Raw genomic sequence first — 16,259 nt, forward strand, 5'->3', positions numbered from 1 at the left:
TGATTTCAAAATAATCATTGTAACCATGTTCTTAGAACTAAAGGAAATCTAGGTTAAAGAAGTAAAGGAGAGAGTGATGTCAGCATCATTGCAGAGTAAGTTGTTCCCTTTGTCTTTCCCCTCTACCTTAAAACTAAAAGGCCATTCATTAACCAACAGAGGATTCCCTACACAGCACAACACCTGAGAGATCCACACAGTCATACATCTGAAGGTGGGTGGACTGGATCCTTGGGAAGCAGTGTAACTAGGTGAATAGAACCCTCCTCCTCCATGGTGGCAGCAATTCAGGTCACAGATCCTCACACAGCAGCTGTCATGACTATAATTGGGAGAAGGGGCAGCCTGGCCCATGCATGAATACTTTAGGAGTGGTAGCCTGGCATGCAGGAGTAGGCAGCATGCTGCAGTGACCCCACCCATGGGAACACGCCCCACCAAGTGGTGGTGGCTCAGTCCCCACAAACGTGCCCCTCCAACTTAGTGCGGCAGCTCAGTCAGTCCCCTGCCAAGCACAGAAGCCAAGCCTTCACATGTGTGACCCACCCACACAGCAGTGAGTTCACCTGAATGTGCACAACTGGCACACTGAAAGCAGAGACCCTGCCTGTGTGAGTGTAACTAGATGAGTGGCTGCAGCCAGCCCATGCAAATGCAGGTTTAGAAAACATAGCTCCTTGTGGCAGTGTCCCACATACAAAATAGAGGAAGATTGGCATAGATGTTAGCTCAGGGTCAATCTTCATCAAGCTAAAAGAGGAAGACTGGCAACAGATCTTAGCTTAGGGCCAATATTCCTCACAAAAAGATAGTTCAATGAGCTCAGGAATAAAATTAATGACCAGAAGGAATACTTCACCAAAGAAATTAAAGCGCTTAAAAGAAACTATATAGAACTTCTCCATATGAAGAACACAATTAATGAGATAAAAAATAATCTAGAAAAGATAAAAAATAGAGCTGACTTGATGGAAGACAGAATTAGTGACTTAGACAATAGAAATACAGAAATGCTTCAGGTGGAGGATGAGAAAGAACTAAGATTTTTTAAAATGAAGAAATTCTTTGAGAAATATCCACCACAATTAGGAAAAGTAATATAAGGATTATAGGTATTCCAGAGGGAGAAAGCAGCAGAGAGTTTATTCAAAAAAATAATAGCTGAGAACTTCCCAAACCTGGAGAAAGAACTGGACTTACAAATACATGAAGTCAATAGGATTCCTAATTACGTAAATGAAAAAGACCTTCTCCAAGGCATATAATATTAAAACTGGAAGAGTCAATGACAAACAAAAAATATTAAGGGAAATAAGGCAGAAGAAAATGAGATACAAAGGAACCCCCATCAGGCTTTCAGCAGATTTCTCAGCATAAACCTCACAAGGTAGGAAAGAGTGGAATGATATATTCAAAACACTGGAAGACAAAAGCCTTCAGCCAAGAACACTCTATCCAGAAAAGCTATCCTTCACATATCACGGAGAAATAAAAACTTTCCCAGATAAACAAAAACTGAAGGAGTTCATTGCCACTAGACCTGCCTTACAAGAAATGATGAAGGAAGCCCTCATACCTGAAACAAAAAGACAAAGGTTAACAAAGCTTTGAGCAAGGAGATAAATAGACAAAATCAGAAAATTGCAGCTCTTGATCAGAACAGGTTAGCAAACAACTATAACAAAAGATAAAGTGCAGGAAAACATCAAAAATAGCTATAAACACTTCAAGTTAGTCACAAACTCACAACATAAAAAAGAACTTATGACAACAATAACTCAGATGGAGAAAAAGAAAAAGATGGAACATGCTTAGGCTAATGGAGATAAGAGGCTATCAGAAGATGGACTCTCTCTTCTATGAGATCTTTTCTACTAACCTCATGGTAACCACTAAACAAAAAATAAGAGCAGAGCCACAAATCATAAATAAAGAGAACATTAAGAAAACCATCACAGGAAACCACCAAACAGAAATGGCAGACAGAAATAAAAAGCAAAAGAAACAAGGGAAATATAGAACCACTGGGAAACAAGAGACAAAATGGAAGGATTAAGCCCTCATTTATCAATAATCATTATAAATGTAAATGAATTGAATTCTTCAATCAAAAGACAGAGTGGATGAGTGGATTAAAAAACAAGACTCAACAATATGCTGCCTCCAGGAAACACATTTCAGCTCCAAAAACAAACATAAGCTCAGTGTGAAGGGATGGAAGATGATGTTCCAAGCAAATGGCAAGCAAAACTAAGCAGGTCTTGCCATACTTAAATCAGACAAGGCAGACTTCAAGATAAAAAAGACAAGGAGAGGCAAAGAAGGGCATTAAATACTGAAAGGGACATTCCACCAAGAGGACATAACACATGAATGTATATGCACCTAACACAGGAGCACCAAAGTATACCAAACAACTATTAACAGACTTCAAGGGAGAAATTAACAGAAACACAACAATAGTAGGGAACATCAAGACCCCACTTACATCAACGGATAAATGATCAGACAGCCAACAAGGAAAAAATGGCCTTAAATGAAACACTAGTCCATATAGGCAATAGTTATATATAGAACATTCCATCCAAAAATAGCAGAATACACGTTCTTCTCAAGGGCACATGGAACATACTCAAAGATAGAGCAGATGATGGGAAAGAAGGCAAGCCTTAATAAAGTTAAAAAGATTGAAATCACTTCAAGCATCTTTTCTGACCACAATGCTATGAAACTAGAAATCATCTACAGGAAAAAAGCTAGGAAAGTCACAAATATGAAGAGAGTAAACAACATGCTACTGAAAAACCATTGGATCAATGAATAAATCAAAGGAGAAATCAAAAAATACCTGGAGACAAATGAAAATGAAAATACAACATACCAACTCATGGGCTGCAGAAAATTGGCACTAAGAGGGAAATTTATAGCAATGCAGGCTACCCCAAAAAGCAAGAAAAATCTCAAATAAGTAATCTTAAACCACACCTAACATAATTAGAAAAAGAAGAACAAAGTCCCAAATCAGCAGAAAGAGGGAAATAATACAAATAAGACAAGAAATAAATGAGATAGAGACTAAAAGAAAAGAAAGGATCAATGAAACTAAGAGCTGCTTCTTTGAGAAGATAAACAAAAGGGACAAACTCTTAGCCAGACTCACCAAGCAAAAAAGGAGAGAAGGCTCAAATAAATAAAATTAGAAATGAAAGAGGAGAAATTACAACAGATACCACAGAAATATCAAGGATTATAAGAGAATATAATGAAAAACTATATGACCACAAATTGGATAACCTAAAAAAAACAGATAAATTCTTAGACTCATACAATCTCCCAAAACAGAATCAAGAAGAAATAGAGAATCCGAATAGACCAATCACAAGTGAAAAGATTTAAGCAGCAATCAAAAGGCTCCCAAAAAACAAAAGTCCAGGACCAGAAGTCTTCTCTGGGCAATTCCACCAAATATTCTGCAGTATTTAATATTCATTCTTCTCAAATTATTCCAAAAAATTGAAGAAGATAGAACACTTCCTAACTCATTCTATGAGACCAACATTACCCTGATAACAAAACCAGACAAGGACAATGCAAAGAAGGAAAATTACTGGTGAATATCGCTGATGAACATAGATGCAAATATCCACAACAAAATATGAGTAAATCAAATGCAACAATATATTAAAAGGACCATACACCATGATCAAGTGGATTTATACCAGGGACACAGGGGTAGTTCAACATCTGCAAGTCAATCAGTGGGATACACCACATTAACAAAATGAGGAACAAAAATCACATGATATCAATAGATACAGGGAAAGCCTTCAAGAAGATACCAAAGATATTTATGATAAAAATCTCAATAAAATGGCTATAGGAGGAAAGTACCTCAATATAATAAAGGCCACATATGACAAACTCACAGCCAACATCATGCTTAATGGTGAAAAATGGAAAGCTATTCCTCTGAGAACAGGAACAAGACAAGGGTGCCCACTCTTGCCACTCCTATTCAACACAGTACTGGAGGTTTGGCCAGAGCATTTAGGCAAGGAAAAAAAACAGGGATCCAAATTGGAAAGGAAAAAGTGAAACTCTTGCTGTTTTCAGATGACATGATTCTACGTATAGAAAACTCTAAAAATCCACCAGATAGCTATTAGAAATAATCAACAACTACAGCAAAGTTGCAGGGTACAAAATCAACTTATAAAAATCAGTTACATTTCTATACACTAATAATGAATTAGCATAAAGAGAAGTCAGGAATACAATCCCATTTACAATTGCAACAAAAAATAAAATATCTAGGAATAAATTTAACTAAGGATGTCAAAGACCTATACACTGAAAACTATAAGACATTACTGAACGAAATCAAAGCAGATATAAATAAATGGAAAGATATTCCATGCTCATGGAATGGAAGAATAAACATAGGTAAAACATCCATATTACCTAACGCAGTCTACAGAGTCAATGCAATTCCAATCAGAATCCTAATGACGTTCTTCACAGAAATAGAACAAAAATCCTGAATAGCCAAAGCAATCCTGAGAAAAAAGAACAAAGCTAGAAGCATCACAATCTGTGACTTCAAAATATACTACAAAGATATAGTAGTCAAAAGAGCGTGGTACTGACACAAAAACAGACACACAGATCAATGGAACTAAATTGAAAGCTGAGAAATAAAACCACGTATCTATGGACAGCTATTTTTCAACCAAAGAGCCAAGAACATACAATGGAGAAAGGAAATTCTCTTCAATAAATGATGCTGGGAAAACTAGACAGCCACATGCACAAGATTCAAAGTAGACCATTATCTTACTCCATACACAAAAACCAAGTCAAAATGGATTAAAGACTTGAATATAAGACCCGAAACCACAAAACTCCTAGCAGAAAATATAAGCAGTGCACTCTTTGATATTGGTCTTAGCAGCATCTTTAGAATACCATGTATACTCAGGTAAGGGAAACAAAAGAAAAAATTAACAAATGGGACTACATCAAACTAAAAAGCTTCTGCAAGGCAAAGTGAACCATGAAGAAAGTGAAAAGACAACCCACTAACTGGGAGAAAATATTTGCTGAATCATATATATGACAAGGGATTAATTTCTAAAATATATAAAGAACTCATACAACTCAGCAACAAAGAAACAACCTGATGAAAAAATATGCAGAGGATATGAATAGACATTTTTCCAAAGAAGATATACAGATGGCCCACAGGCAAATGAAAAGATGTTAAACATCACTAATTATTAGGGAAATGCAAATCAAAACTACAATGAGATGTCACCTTACACCCATCAGAACGGTTATTGTTAACAAGACAAAAACCAATAACAAACGTTGGAAAGGATGTGGAAAAAAGGGAACCCTCATACACTGCTGGTGGGAATGCAAACTGGTGCAACCACTATGGAGATTTCTCAAAAAGTTAAAAATAGAAAAACAATACAATCCAGCAATCCCATTACTGAGTATTTATCCAAGGAATATGAAATCAGCAATACAAAGAGATTTATGAACCCTTCATTCATTGAAGCATCATTCACGACAGCCAAGATATGGAGGCAATGCCAGTGCCCATCAACTAATGAATGGATAAAGAAGATGTGGTAATATACATACATACATACATACATACACACACACACACACACACACACACACACACACACACACATGGAATATTACTTAGCCATAAAAAAGACAACATCGTCCCATTTGCACCAACATAGATGGACCTTGAGGGTATTATGTTAAGCAAAACAAGCCAGACAGATAAAGACAAACACTGTATGATTTCACTCATATGTGGAAGATAAACACATGGATAAGGAGAACAGATTAGTGGTTATCAGAGGGGAACAAGGTGGGGGTGAGTGAAAGGGGTAAAGGGGCACATATGTTTGCCGACAGATAAAAACTAGACTATTGGTGGTGAGCATGATGCAGTCTATACACAAACTGATATATGATAATAATAATATACACCTGAAATTACACAATGTTGTAAACCAATATGACCTCAATAAAAGTTTTAAAAAGTAAAGGAGAGTGACTTCAGCAAGATGGTGAAAGAGAAATACACATCCTCCCCATAGAAACATTGATTTGGCAACCATCCACAGAAAAAAGTAGCTTTGTGGGAGCCTCAGGATGCGGGTGGTGTTTGCCACACCCTGAGGAAGGCCTAGAATGAAGAAAGATACTTTGAGGAAACAGGCTAGGATCCCAGGAGCAGGCCTGCTGACTGTAAACCTGGCTGCAGACTTGGAAGCAACCATCTCTTTCTATGAAATTAGCTCCAGTCCTGTCCATCTGCAGTGTTGCCATAGGCAGGAAACATGCCATCCTGTGACCTTGGTAACAGGCCCACTGACTGAAGATCCAATCGAACCAAGAAACAATCCATGACCCAGCTCCAACCCCTCTCAACCATGGTCCAAGAGGCAATCTCATCTGTCCAGGGACCTGGGGGTAGCCATGTCCATTCATGCCTATGGGAATAGCCCTGTGGACAATTGACTGTGGACCTGGAAGCAATCTCATGACCTGGCTCTAATCTCACTCAACTATGGTTCCATAGGCAGTCTTGTCTGCTGGAGGACTTAGCAGAAGTTATACCCACTGCACCCTGGCAACTGGTCCACTGCCTACAACCCAACTCTGGGCAAGGAAGGGGCCTCATAACTCAGCTCCAGCCCAGCTCATCTGTGGTCCTAGAAGAAGTCATGTCAGTTGGAGGACCCAGCAGGAGAAAGACTTTACCTTTCAAAACCAGTCTGAGTAGACTGAAAGTGGTGATTATTCTTTCAAATGCAGAGACGCCAATGCAAGGCTACAAAGATCTCAAAGAACAAGGCAAATGTGACACTACCAATGGAAAGTAATAAAGCTCCAATAATCAACCCTATCAAAATAGAGATCCTTTTGCTTGACAAAGAGTTTACAATAATTTTCTTAAAGAAGCTGAATGAGGCACAAGAAAATGCAGATACACAATTAAACAAAATCAGGAAAACAATATGTGAACAAAATGAGAAGTGCAATAAAACATAAAAGCCATACAAAACAACCAAACAGAAGTCCTGGAGCTGAAAAATATGACTGAGCTGAAAATTTAAAGTAGATCATTTTAACGTCAGACTTAATTAAGCAGAACAATCAGTGAACTCAAAGATATTTTGAAATCATTCAGTTAGAAGGACAAAAGCAAAAAGAATTAAAAAGTGAAAATCTTTGGGATTATTTGACATCATCATGGAATCAATATACACATTATGAGGGTCCCAGAAGGAGGAGAGAGAGAGAGAGGCAGGGGAGAGAGAGAAAGAGGCAGAAAACTTATTTAAAGAAATAATGGCTGGGGCTGACCCAGTGATGCAGCAGGTAAGTTTGCATGCTACACTTCGGCAGCCCAGGATTCACCAGTTTGGATCCCAGGAGTGGACCTACGCACTGCTTATCAAGCCATGCTGTGGCAGGCATCCCACATATGAAGTAGGGGAAGATGGGCATGGATGTTAGCTCAGGGCTAGTCTTCCTCAGAAAGAATGGCTGAAAGTTTCCCAAATCTAGAGCAAGAAATGGACATTCAGAGTCACAAAGCCCAAAATTATAAAAAATAGAACCTAAGCAGTTCTACAAGAAGATACACTTTAATTAAATTGTCAAAGAAAAATTTTTGTGGGGGTTTTGGGGGGTATGATTTTGTCTTTTTACTCTATATTTTTAAATTTTTTCTTTTTGAAGTATAATGGATAAAGACAAATTTTATATATTTAAAATGTACTGTATGATATTTGGATATGTGTATACATTGTGTAATAATTGCCATAATCAAACTAATTAACATATCCAACACATCATACAGTTACCATTTCTCTTTTTTTTGTGGTAAGAACACTCAAGATTGGCCCTGTTAACAAATTTTAAGTGTAAAATACAGTATTGTTAACTATACTCAAATTGCTGTACAATACATCTCCAGAAGTTTTTCATCTGGTATAACTAAAACTTTGTACTACCTGATCAATATCAGAAAGAAATAATTTTGAAAGCAGTAAGAGAAAGCAACTTGTCACATAAAAGGATCCCTCTTAAGACTCTTAGCAGATTTCTCAGCAGAAACTTGCAAGCCAGAACAGTGGGATGATATAGTCAAGTGTTGGGAAAAAAAAAAAAACAACCAAGATTACTTTACCTTGCAAAAGCGTACTTCAAGAATGGAGAGATAAAGACTTTTTCAGGCAAACAAACACTGAGAGAGTTTGTACCACTACATCTACCTTGCTAGAAATGTCATCAGAGTTCTTCAAGTTGAAACGAAAAGATGCTAAACAACTTGGAAGCACATGAAAATAGAAATCTCACCACAAGCGTAAACATAAAAACAAAATTTTATAATGGTGGCACATAAATCACAACAGACAAAAGTATTAAGAATGACTTTAACCATAGAAATTTGTTAATGAAAACATAATGTAAAAAGAAGTAAAATCTGACATCAATTACATAAAATGGAGAGGTGTAAAGTGTAGAATTGCTGTATGTTATTAGCAAAAACCAGATTACTATAAATATAAAATATTCAATGTAATCCCTCATTGTAATAACTTTTAAAGAGTACAGTAGATAAATAAAAGAAAAACAAGAATAATCAAAGCACACCACCACAAAAATTAAGCCACAAATAAAGACAAAAGAAGAGAAAGGAAAAAGAGACAAAACAGAAAAATTTTTTAAATTGCAAGAAGTTACTACCTACAATAAATTAAGTGTAAAATGACTAAACTCTCAAATCAAAAGACATAGTCTGAGTAGATAAAAAAATAAGAACCAACTATAGGTTGACTACAAGAAACTGAATTTAGATTTAAGGACACACATAGTCTGAAAGTGTAAGGTGGAGAAAGATAGTCCATGTAAATAGTAACCAAAGAAAGTAGAGGTGGGTATACTTTTACCAGACAAAATAGATGTTAAGTCAAAACTGCCATGAGACAAAGAGAGTCATGATATAATGACAAAAGCATATAATAATAAAAATATCAAATCAACATGAATATATAACAATTATAAATATATTTATCACTAACATCAAAGCACCCAAATATAAAAAGCAGTCACTGACAGGCCTGAAGGGAGAAACAGACAAAAATGTAATAATAGTAGGAATCATCAACATTTCACTTTCAAAAATGGCTAGAACAGTCAGACATAAAATCAATAAGAAAATGGCAGAACTGAAGAGATAATGCTATAGACCAAATAGACTTAAAAGATATATACAGTACATTCCACCCAACAGCACCAAATTACCCATTCTTCTCAAATGTACATGGAATATTCTCCGGTATAAATCATATATTGTCACAAAATAGACCTCAACAAAATTAAGAAGACTGAAATTATTACAAGTATCTCTTCTGAACTAAATGGAATGAAACTAGAAATCAATAATAGAAATAGGAAAATATACAAATACGGGGAAATTAACACACTCATAAAAAACTAGTTGGTCAAAAAGGAAATCAAAGAGAAAATTAAAATATATCTTGAGACAAGAAACACAAAAACATAATATATCAAAACTTATGCATGCAACAAAAATGTACTATTAGAGAAGTTTATAGCAATAAATTCCTACATTAAAAAAGAAGAAACATCCTTAATAAACAAGCTAACTTTACAATTCAAGGAAATAGGTGGAAAAATTCCAAACTAAAATTAGCAGAAGAAAGGAATAAAAATGATTATAGGAGAAATAAATTATAAAGACTAAAAAACAATTTTATAAGCTTAGAGTTGCTTTTTGGAAATGATAATCAAAATCAATAAAGCCTTAGCTAAAGTTATAAAGGAAAAATAGAAGACTCAAGTAAATAAAATCAGAAATGTAGGAGAATACATTACAACAGATCACACGACTAAAAGCATCATAAGGGATAGTTATGAACAGTTATACTCCAACAAATTGGATAACCTAGAATATAAGGAGAAATTCCGAAAAACATACAACCTATCAAGATTGAATCAAGAATAAATAGAAAGCCTGAGCAGACTAATAATTAAAAAGGAGATTGAAGAATAAATTTTTTAAAATTTCCAACACAAAATAGCCCAGGACCAGATGGCTTCACAGCTAAATTCTACCAAATGTTTAAAGGAGAACGAATACCCATCCTTCCTAAACTTTTCCAAAAAAAAGTAGAAGGAAACATTCCAAACTCAGTCTATGAGGCCAGCATCACCCTGATACCAAAGCCAGATAAGAACATACAAGAAAATGGAATTACAAGCCAATAACCCTGATGAACATAGACGCAAAAATCTTCAAGAAAATAGCAGCAAACCAAATACAACAGCACATTTAAAGAATCATATGCCATGACGAGTTAGCATTTATCCCTGGGATGCAAGGATATTTCAATGTACAGAAATCAATCAACGTGATACACCACATTAACAGAATAAAAGATAAAAACTACATGATCATCTTAATAAATGCAGAAATAGCATTTGACAAAATTCAATGTCCTTCCATATAAAACTCTCAAAAAATTAGATATAGAAGAAAATTACCTAAAAGTAATAATAGTCATTTATGAAAAGCCTACGACTGACATCATACTCAATGGTTAAAAGCTAAAAGATTTCCCTCTAAGATCCAGAACCAGGCAAAGATGTCCACTTTCATCTCTCCTCTTCAGAATTAGGAAAGAGAAAGAGAAGAAAGTCATCCAAATAAGAAAGGAAGAAACAAAACTATCTCTGTTTACAGATGACACGGTATTATCTGTAGAAAACCCTAAAGATTCCACAGAATATTACTCACCCAAAAAATAAAACTAGGAAATCCTGCATTTACCACAAGATGGATAGAGTTTGAGGGCATTATGCTAAGTGAAATAAATCAGACAGAGAAAGACAAATACTATATGATCTCACTTATATGTGAAATCTAATTTAAAAAAAAATCACCAAACTCATAGAAAAAGAGATCAGATTTGTGGTTATCAGAGGTGGTGGGGTAGGGTAAATGGAATTGGAGGAAAATGATCAAAGATTCAAACTTCCAGCTATAAGATAAGTAAGTACAAGGAATATAACATACAACATGATGACTATAGCTAACACTGCTGTATAATACGTAGGAAAGTTGTTAAGAGAGTAGATCCTAAGAGTTCTCATCACAAGGAGAATTTTTTCTTTTCTTTTTATTGTATTTATATGAGATGATGGATGTTAACTAAATCTATTGTAATCATTTCAGTATATATTTAAATCAAACCATCATTCTGCCCACCTTAAACTTAAAGAGTGATGAATGTCAATTATTTCTCAATAAAACTGGAAGAAAGAAATGAAGGGAGAAATAGACAATTCTACAATAATATTTGCAGACTTCAATATCCCAATATAAAACAATTGATAGAACAAAGATAAGATCAACAAGAAAAGAGACTTGGACAACACTATAAACTAACCAGACAACAAGCATTTATAACACTCCACCCAAAAATAGAATGTACATTCTTATTCTTGCTTGGGTTTAAGACTCTGAGGTGAAAGAACATCGCCATACACAGGATATTGTCCTAAATATTCAATTGCAGGGCAAGACATGCCAGAAATTCTATAAATCCTAATGGTTTCATGTGGATAAGAACGTAGCCTGTGCAAACATAAATAAACTGAAAGATCATTTTCACCTTCAAAGAGAATATACATTATTTCCAAGTGCACATGAAACATCCTCTAGGGTGGGCCATTGGGTAAGCCATAAAACTAAATTCAATAAATATAAAAGAATAAAAAATATACAAAGTATGGCCTTCAACCATAGTGTAATGAAAATATAAATCAATAGCAGTGGAAAATTTTGGAAACTCACAAATATGTGGAAATTAAACCACCACAGTCTTAAATAACCAGAGTCAAAGTTGAAGTAAAAAGAAAAACAGAAGATATTCTGAGATAAATTAAAATGAAGACACAACATATCAAAATTTGTGATGCAGTCAAAACAATGTTTAGAATGAAATGTATAGAAATAAATGCCTATAAAAAAAGAAGGTTATTAACTCAATAACTTAACCATCTATCTTAAGACACTGAAAAAAGAAGAGCAAACTAAACCTAAAGCAAGTAGAGGAAGGAAATGACAAAGATTAAAGAGAATATTAATGAAATAGAGAACAAAAAAAATCAAAGAAACCAAAAGATGGTTGTCTAAAAGACAAACAAAATTGGCAAATCTTTAGCTAGATCAAGGTAAAAAGAGAGGAGATTCAAATTATTATAGTCAGAAATGAAAGGAACATTACTACCAATCTTACAAAAATAAAAATTATTATAAAGGAATACTATAAATCACTGCACACCAACAAATTTGACAACACTTAGATGAAATGGATATATAGACGTTTTTCCAAAGAAGATATACAAATGGTCAATATGTATATGAAAAGATGCTCAACATCACTAATCATTGGAGAAATGCAAATGAAAACCACAATAGGGGGCCAGCTCAGTGGCATAGTGGTTAAGTTTGAACGCTCCACTTTGGCAGCCCAGGGTTCACAGGTTCAGATCCCAGGCGTGGACCTACACACTGCTCATCAAGCCATGCTGTGGCAGCATCCCATATACAAAGTAGAGGAAGATTGGCACAGGTGTTAGCTCAGGGCCAATCTTCCTCACAAAAAAATCCCCCACAATAGGATATCACCTCACATCCAGTAAGAGAAGCTAATATTTAAAAAAAACCCAGAACATGACAAATGTTGATGAGGATGTGGAGAAAACATAATCTTTGCACACTGTTAGTGCGAATGTAAAATAGTGCAGCCACTATGGAAAACAGTTATGGCAATTCCTCCAAAAATTAAACATAGAATTACTGTACAATCCAGCAGTTCCACTTCTTGGCATATACTCAAAGGAACTGAAGAAAGAAACTCAAAGAAATATTTGTACAGACATGAAATAAATATTGAATGATTCCATTTACAGGAAGTACCTTGAGTAGTCAAGGTCTGTCTTATAGACAGAAAATACAATGGTGGTTGCCAAAGGCTGGGGGGAGGAGTAATGAGGAGTTATTATTTATTGGATGCAGAGTTTCAGTTTTGCGAGATGGAAAGAGTTCTGTGGATGGATGGTGGTGATGGTAGCACAAGAATGTGAATCTATAATGCCACTCAACTGTGCACTTTAAAATATTTAAGATGGTAAGTTTCATGTTATGTGTATTTTATCACCATTGAAGAAAACATATAAGTAAATCTTTATTACCTTGGATTTGGCAAAATGTTCCTAGATATGACACCAAAAGTACAAGCAACAACAAAAATAGATAAATTGGACCTCATCAAAATTTAAAAATTTGTGTTTCAAAGGACACCAAAAAGCAAGTAAAAGAATGACAAGCAGATTGGGAGAAAATATTTGCAAATCATATATCTCAAAGTAATTTGTATCCAAAATATAGAAAGAACACATAATTCAATAATAAAAAGACAAAGCATAATTTAAAAATGGGCAAAATATCTGAGTAAATGTCTCTTCTGGAAATATATACTAATATCTGTAAGCATATGAAAAAGCTAAGTATTATATAATTCCATTCATACGATATGTCCAGAACAGAGAAATATACAGAGAAATTCAATTAGTGTTTGTCTAGGATTGGTGGGGAGGAGGGCTGACAGGTAGTGTGGGAGAAGAGCTAAAGGGTCTGGGTTTTCTTTTTGAGCTGATAAAAATGTCCTAAAATTGATTGTGGTGATGGGTGAACACATCTGTAAATAGATGAAAAATTGTTGAATTGTATACTTTAATGAGTGACTCATATGGTATGTGAACTATATCTTAATATAGCTGTTTAAAAAGAGAATTGATTCTCAGAAACATTTTTCAAAATCAAGAAAATAAAACATTTTTCCACACTGGGTTTTGGAAAAAATACCTTATTATACTCTTTTCATCAGATACAAGCGACAATGTATTACTAATATTGTCACTTATAAATTATATTTTCATTCACACCTGTAAAGTAGAATTGATATTCAATAGTTCAAAGCTTACATTCATTGAGGAGTTCACTTGAGCAGTACTTTGATCATCTGTTGGGAACTGGTATATCTGTATGCCATGACTAACCAATTCATTCATTATCTTAAACTTAAATTTCTGTAAGTCACTTTTTGACAATGTATCTGCTTTGGCAATCAGTGGTATAATGTTCACCTATTAAGAAGAAAGCAAACAAAACCTCATCAGTGAATATTTTTTATTAATCCTAGAATTTTTACAGTAAAAACCACAATCTCTGGCAACAAATTTTTGTAGCTAATCACTAGCTATCTTGCCTTCCCTATAACTTTTTTCCAAAATTCTCAGTACTTTTGAAGATTAATCTTTTATCAGAATTAAGTCCTGAAGTCTTAACTTTCTTTCTTTTGGCAAACTTTCTTATACTTCCAACAAATCTGGAGTTAGTAAAATGTAAGTAGTAGGATGAAGTAGTCTATTTACTTCACTATCATTTTGATTTCTTATTAAACTGTGTGCTAAAAAGTCAGAAAAGACCTGTCATCAAAATTGTAGACCAGATTAATTTTGTCTTTCTACCATTATTTATTCATACCACCTTCTCCATAAATTTGTCTTAATCAATGCCCCATTTTCACAAATACTTGCTCTATCTAGATGTCTTTGCAGATAAATTTGCTTGTGTTTTCCAAAGAGCACCTAAAATAATGTATTTTTTGTTACCATACCCTAAAGGTTGAATGCGTGTGTATAGCCTCTCGCTAACAAATATGTTCATTTGTAATTTGTAAAAAGGAACTGTTACATATTTGAGGTTGAAATTTTATTCATAAACTTTTCTTCCTAGTTCTACAATGTGATCTTTCCTGTCTCCTGGCATTTTCACATTAATAATTAAACTTTGTATAAAATAACAATATGAAAAATTCTAAAATATGTTTTATTACTGTTAAAATAATATTTTATTAAATCACAACTACATGATATCAAGTTCGGTTATATAGTAGGGATGCATAAAAGTCAGTTTTAGGTATATTGCTTTTGCTCTAGATTATTCAACTTTTTAAAAACAATCCTTATGCAAAGCTGTGGCTTCCATATTATAACATAGATGTTCAAAATTTTGTATAATTTTAAAATATTAAATAATAGCTTCCACAGTAAAAATCAGACTACTGCCAAGGTAGATTCAACACTATCATGAATGTCTTGGGTTTTATCGATGAGCAAGCTGGGAAAAGATATCCTCCAGTGATAGTAAATCATTATCACATAAGAAATGGAAACTTTCCATGACAATAATTCCTCAGGTGATCAGACTTGAGGAACAAAAGTCTGTTATTGCAGGGAGAGCTGAGCAAACTGGAAGAGAAGACAACAGATACAGACACTCCCTTGCCCCTTGAATGTAATGGTCCTTGAAAAAACTAGCAATTTATGTTTCTGGAAGTGGCTTGATGATTATGGCTGCCCATAAAGTTAAAAACAAAACTATGTGTCCCTGACTATTGAATATACTACTAATCAAGAAATTGAGGCAGCTAAATTTTAACTAGAAATCTAACTATTTTCAACTCCTTGGTAAAATGTGAGATTAAGTACAAAGTTTGTTTTCAGTTTGAACAATACATAACAAATTCAGGCTTTATTTGATATACAGAATCCAATTTTAGAAATTTTCCTCTCTTCTGCTGTATAAAGTAAAAGGCAGCACGTTTTATCAGGGCTGAGTGCAGGAAAGGATCTCAGGACATAATTTCTTTCATGTGTATATTAATCCTCTGTTGAAAATATGTATATTGCATTCTGAATCTTCTCCAATAGAACCAGCAGCCAGGATCGTGCTTCATGTTTCACACCATCAGTGGTACCAGGTAAATCATAATGGGATTATTTTACAGTACTATAGAGTAAATTTAATTTCAAAAATATGAGCAAATGGGGGCTGGCCCCATGGCCAAGTGGTTAAGTTCGCGCACTCCGCTGCAGGTGGCCCAGTGTTTCGTTGGTTCGAATCCTGGGTGCGGACATGACACTGCTCATCAAACCATGCTGAGGCGGCATCCCATATACCACAACTAGAAGGACCCACAACGAAGAATATACAACTATGTACCGGGGGGGCTTTGGGGAGAAAAAGGAAAAAATAAAATCTTAAAAAAAAAAAAATATGAGCA

The 16,259-nt window shown here is 34.7% G+C and overlaps 1 protein-coding gene across 2 annotated transcripts in view; it reads right to left on the minus strand.

Annotated features, from left to right (window-relative positions):
* SEPTIN14 (septin 14) overlaps positions 1 to 16,259 on the minus strand; it is a 144,131-nt gene that overhangs the window by 37,618 nt on the left and 90,254 nt on the right. For both annotated transcript variants that reach the window (XM_070567919.1, XM_070567918.1), the window contains one exon: positions 14,116 to 14,277. In XM_070567919.1, coding sequence (XP_070424020.1) covers positions 14,116 to 14,277 — 162 coding nt within the window. The remainder of the gene's footprint in view (positions 1 to 14,115; positions 14,278 to 16,259) is intronic.

Source organism: Equus przewalskii, chromosome 12 (genome assembly GCF_037783145.1).
Source record: "Equus przewalskii isolate Varuska chromosome 12, EquPr2, whole genome shotgun sequence".
In the NCBI taxonomy this organism is placed as follows: domain Eukaryota; kingdom Metazoa; phylum Chordata; class Mammalia; order Perissodactyla; family Equidae; genus Equus; species Equus przewalskii.